This window comes from Buceros rhinoceros, unplaced genomic scaffold (assembly GCF_000710305.1).
Source record: "Buceros rhinoceros silvestris isolate BGI_N320 unplaced genomic scaffold, ASM71030v1 scaffold34843, whole genome shotgun sequence".
Taxonomy (NCBI): Eukaryota; Metazoa; Chordata; class Aves; order Bucerotiformes; family Bucerotidae; genus Buceros; species Buceros rhinoceros.
The window spans coordinates 13892-19328 of record NW_010403670.1 but is presented as its reverse complement, the minus strand read 5'-3'; the positions used below and the strand labels follow the sequence as shown (position 1 = coordinate 19328).

General features: G+C 59.4%; 1 protein-coding gene across 1 annotated transcript in view; it reads right to left on the bottom strand.

Annotated features, from left to right (window-relative positions):
• Window positions 1-5437, bottom strand: part of NRBP2 (nuclear receptor binding protein 2) — a gene marked incomplete at its 5' end in the record, with an annotated part of 12892 nt that overhangs the window by 5668 nt on the left and 1787 nt on the right. The window contains 10 exons of the mRNA XM_010133101.1: window positions 1143-1278; window positions 1650-1700; window positions 1838-1940; window positions 2111-2243; window positions 2983-3078; window positions 3729-3784; window positions 4374-4457; window positions 4778-4801; window positions 5069-5163; window positions 5249-5289. Coding sequence (XP_010131403.1) covers window positions 1143-1278; window positions 1650-1700; window positions 1838-1940; window positions 2111-2243; window positions 2983-3078; window positions 3729-3784; window positions 4374-4457; window positions 4778-4801; window positions 5069-5163; window positions 5249-5289 — 819 coding nt within the window. The remainder of the gene's footprint in view (window positions 1-1142; window positions 1279-1649; window positions 1701-1837; window positions 1941-2110; window positions 2244-2982; window positions 3079-3728; window positions 3785-4373; window positions 4458-4777; window positions 4802-5068; window positions 5164-5248; window positions 5290-5437) is intronic.

The window sequence follows — 5437 nt, the reverse complement described above, 5'->3', positions numbered from 1 at the left end:
GCAGCTCGGGAGACAGAACCTTTTGAATGGCCTTGCCCCAGCCACACCCCAATGACAGAGGCCAACAATCCTGTCTCCCACCTGCGTGTCAGCAAAGGACAAACACCAACTCCTGCCTCTGGGAAAGAATAATCCCTGGCAAGGACACAGGCTGGGCTGGGCTGGCTAGCAGGAAAGCTGTACTGGCTGTGCTGGAAAGTCTCTGGGGACATGGTGGGCAGCAGGCGGGACAGGAGCTGCAACGTGCCCTGGCAGCGAGGGAGGCCAGCGGCATCCTGGGGCACAGCCAGGATATGAGGGAAATAATTGTTCCCCTCTACTCAGCAGTTGTTGAACTACATCCAGGTACTGCATCTAATTTTGGGCCCCCCAAACAAGAAAGTCATTGATAAACTGGAGCAAGTTCAATGTAGGGACATCAAAATGATCCTGGGCTGGAGTGCTTGTCCTCTGAGCAGAGGCTGGGGGAACTAGGCTTGTTCTGGAGCAGGGAAGGCTTTGGGGAGGCTGCCCATACCCACGGGGGCCTACGCTGCTGCTCTGAACTGCTCTGTTCAGCCACGGGTTACACCATGGTTTTGGAAGGCTTCACGTCTGCTCAAGCACCCTCACATTGTGTCCTTCACTGCTTGGCACCCCTTCCACGCCCCTCAGGGGTCCTAAACGCAGTTAAAGACCCCTGCCCATGACTTCAGGGTTAAGCTGCGCAGCCTCGCCGGTGTGGTGCCAGCAGAACAGGGCCTGAGCTCAGCTGGTGTCGGCATGGTCTGCAGTGCCAGCACCAAACCGTGACGGGATTTCAAACCTACAGCCAAGCAACGTCAAACCTACAGCCCAGTAACAGGGCACAGGGTATGCCAAGCCACAGAGATGCGGTGGAGTGTGACGAGGTAAGGCAGAGCCAAAGAACCAGGGACAATGGGGCTGCTCCAGAAGGTCTCAGGTGAAATGGACCTCACCAGCTCCAGCCAAAGGGAGACTGTCACAGCCCTGGGGCAGCCAGTGCAACAAGAACAGCTCCCACCCGGGCTAGAGTTCGGTGCGTGGCTGTGGGAGAGGCGTTCCCATTGTGGGGTGTTGGGAATGGAGACCATCCAACTGCTCCCTGAGGAGAACCTGTCCCCACCTGGATCTGAACTTACCTTTCTGGTCTCCACATCAAAGGGCTCAGGGGTGGGAGTCTTGGCTTTCTGAGGGTCCTCCTGGGGCTGGGAGAGTGCACGCGGGAGGGCATGGGGTCTGGAAGCAGCGAAGTTCATCAGCGGATAAATCCCATTCCTGGTGCAGACACAGAGGGAGGACAAACAGCTGAGCCCCGTCCTCTTCCAGCCCTGGCAGAGGTCAGCAGTGGAAGGGCATGGCCTAGACCAGGGATCTGCACCCATGGTGCAGCAGTGCTGGCAGCATGGTGAGCAGGCAGCAGCCCACAGAGCAGCTCTCGTCCTGGCCCTGCAGCCCAGGTCTGTTCGCCCTGGGGAAGCAGATCACACACGACCATGGACTGCTGTGCGAATGGGACGCTCCACGTGTGCTGAGGCACAGACCCCTGATCCCAGCTCCAGGCTGCCCAGGGAGCTGCAGCAGAGAGACGCCAGGCCCCAGAGCCAGGCAGACATGTTACAGGTCAGCCAGCACCACCTTCGACCCACCTGACATCTTCTAGGAATTTGTCGAGTTCGAGGAAGGAGACCTCTGAGTACCTGGGAGAGAAAGCGGACAGAAGATCACTAGGGGCCAGGAGAGAAAAGCGATGTGAAGGACTGTGCCATGACACCAGGGTCACCAGTCCTGGGCTCACAGCTACGGCTGCTCTGAAATGTCTCCCACCCATCCTCACCTCCACTGTGCCCCAGGCCGACCCTCTCTCCGGATCTCTGCCATCACCATGTTCAGGTCCAGTTCCTTTATCTTCTCCTCCACCACGTTCTCTGGCATCAGGTCTAGAGCAAAGGCAGAAGGGGCTGTCAGCTGGGAGGGACCGTGACGTGGGCACTGCAGCACAGACCCCAGGAAGGTCTGAGAGTCCCTGCCTTTCTCCTCAGGCAATTCCACATCTCCAGCTCTGCTGGGGTAGAGCTCAGCTGGGGCAGGGTGCTCCACAGTTACTCACACTGGTTGTTGATGAAGCAGTGTGCTGCCAGCAGCTTGAGGGAATGGACCTCAAAGAGCACGCGGTGGAAGAGCAGGTTATGTGCTGTTGGTCGCTTGTCTGGGTTGAGGGTCAAGCACGACAGAATGAACTCCTGAGAGTCAAAGCAAAGGCATAAAGGGGAGCCAAAGCAGGACATTCCCCTGCTTCATTTCCAGACCAAATCAGGATCTGGAGGATGACGGGATGGGCACCCCTCCAGATTGGCTGTCCCGAGGACCATCTGAGGTGAGCAGCGACGCTGTTTGCCCCCGGTGCTGAAAGCTCAGCAGAAGAAACTCTCCGGGACAGCACGCAAACAAGGGGACCAGTGCATCGAAGAGGGTGGCACTTCCTGTGGGGTGCCTGGCGCAATTCTGAGATCAAACGAGAATCTGGGGAGTGTGCAAACTTGTTATGGCCAAAGAAAGAGGAAGGAGGGGTTGAGGTGGGTCAGAGGAAAGTGGAGGGGATAAAAGGTGCCAGCTGCCTGTGAGCACTGTGCTGCACACGTGAGGCTGAGCCCTGTCTCACCACCTGGGTCTACCCTGCCCTCTTACTACACTCTGTTCCTAACACTGACAGGGCCCGTCTATTTTCTGCTCCCTGCGAGCACATGTGGTCCTCTGGTGAACATCAAGCTGGACTAGCTGGTGAGCCAAAAACCTGGGGATGGGGCGTAGATCCCAGACAGACCACGGGGGCTGATCGCTAAGGGACTGCCCTGAGCAGCAACACTTGGAAGCTGGATCTGGCTCTTTGCCTGCAGCAGGTTGTTGTCCCTGCTCTCCTTTCCCAGCTCTGGTATAACCCAGAGCTCTCTGGGTCCCCAAGGCTCAGCCAGCGGCACTCACTCGCATGTTGGGATCATCCAGAGAATGCCGTGCCCGTGCGATCGCCTCCTCCGAGACCCGCGTGTCCCCGTTCGTCTGGATCTCCAGCACTGCCATCTGCAAAGAGGGAGCGCAGCCACGTCTGCTCGCAGCCGGGCCTTGGGGCGGTCCTGGAGGGCTCCCCAGTGGGACATTCCCTGGCAGGGCAGCAGCTGCAGAGCTCTTCACCGGGTCACAGCCTGGCCAGGCTCCAGATCTCCTGGGCTCCCCAGCGCTCCCTGGCTGTGTCCCTGCCCTTGGGGCCCATTTCCCACCTGCTCTTGGGAAGCTGCTCCCCAGGCAGTGCGCAGACGGGGGACAGTGCCCCGCGGTCTGCCTGGGCAAGCTGTGCTTGGTGGTGCATGTCCTCTCAGAGCAGCAGGGTCTGTCCCTGTCCCCTGTGCTCTCCTTTATCAGGGCTGTCACAGCCTGAGAAGGAAGAGGAGGCACCAGCAGAGACGGCTGAGAGGCACCAGCCCAGCACAGAAAGGGTGAGCTAAGCCTGTCACTGCACACAGGGCGGAGTGGGCCATGGCAGTAGAGAACATTCTGCTGACCCCAGCAGTGATGTCTCCATGGCTGCAAGGGATCCCCAGTTCACAGTGAGGTTTGACAAAGGGCAAGGAGACTCCTTGGTAAGCTCCCCAGGCCACTGTGATCCCCAGCAGGCTCAGCCAGAGCAACTCTGCCCTGCAACCAGGGCTGAGAGCAGCCGTCCTGCTCCATACCTCCAGTGCACACATCCCGAAGGAGAAGATGTCCACAGCAGTCCCATCAGCCTTCTCTGCAAAAATCACACCAGGACCATGTCAGACCAGAGGCACAGGCCACCACTCGTGCCTCATCACCCTCCCCACAGATCCCTGTGCTCCCTCTGCCCGTGCTGCTTCCCCACCCCAGCACACCTCTTCTCACTGTTCCCTGCACAAACCTTTCCCATTTATTCTCCTCAAATTTGCCCAGAAATACTCCAGGCGGGGGTCACATCACAAGTTTTCACCTGGCACAAAGATTTTTTTACTCCTTTTTCCCTAATTGTTGTAATTTTCCACACTTGTGAGCATTCCTGAGCTGACTCTTTCAGAGCTGCCCACGGCCACGCTGAGATCTTGCTCTAACCAGTGACCGCCAGCGCACGGGCCATTCCGTGTGGGCACAGCTCCTCTTCCCCTGCACAGCTCTGCCCTCGTCAACACCGAATTCTCCCTGCAGTGTTATCGCACGGGCGTTCATTACCACCTGATCTTCTGTGACTCACAACCAACAGCTTTAGTCACGAATGCACCAAATAGCCCCGTCCTGCTGCTAACTCTGCGCCCACGCCCTGCACAGGACCCCCGCCACGTTCCCCCCAGCGCAGAGCCCGCACTCACGGCCGTACTCCGGGGGGAAGAAATGCAGGTTGCGTAGCTCTTCCCTCTCCGTCCGGATGGGGCTTCGCAGGTCGTCCGGGAGGGCTGTCGGGGAGTGAGAAATGTTGTGTACCGCAGCCCTGCTGAGCTGTTTCTCCAGGGCTGCGAGCACAGATGGGTGCTCCAAAGCAGACGGATTTCTGCCTGCGCTCCCACCCATGCAGTCTCCCCACGGGGCACTCCCAACCATGGGAGACCCCTCTGGGCCCACGACGGCAGCGGTGATTCCTGAAGGGACCAAGGTCCCCACTGCCCACAGAGCCCAGGCTGCTTCCCAGAGCTGCGGTACCTTGGGCCCACAGTGGAGGAAGCTCAACCCCCGGATGGGACTGATGTGCTGGGAGAGGTGGCAGAGGGACACTCACCACTTGCAAACACCCTGTGCCAGACTGCCGGGCAGCGCCGATCCGGAAGCGGACGAGTGAGAAGGGATGGAGCAGAGGACACGAAGAGAAGAGAAGAGAAAGTAACTCCAAGCCTTGCTCAGGTGATCCCATAAGGGACCCCACAGCTCTCTCCCCTTCTGCCCAGCAGAACCCCCTCGGCACAGCACCCCCACACACACACCCCCCAGGCTGCATGGCCCTTGGCGAGGACTCCCTCCTGCTGGGTCCTCCCATCGGCACTTGGAGCTTGGGCGGGCGGCAGCTGCCTACCTGAGCCGATCTTGATGAGCCCGTTGTGCTGGATGAAGATGGTGTCACTGGTGAGGTTGCCGTGGATGATGGGAGGCTCACAGGAGTGCAGGAAGCTGGGGAAGCACAAAGCTGCCCTGAGCACATCCCCTGGGCCCAGCCCCGGGAAAAGCAGGACAGCACAAGTGACGGCGAGCTTACCTGAGAGCAGAGAGGATCTGAGTGCACCAGCGCTTCCAGGCCTAGAGCAGAGACCAGAGCTCTCCGTCAGACGGAGCAGAGCCCAGCAAAGCCCAGAACCGGACCAGGTCACTCCTACCTATCGCCCAGCGACTGGGGAATCTGCCCTCCACTAGCCCTGCAGAGACTCAGAGGTGAGCCGCACGCTGT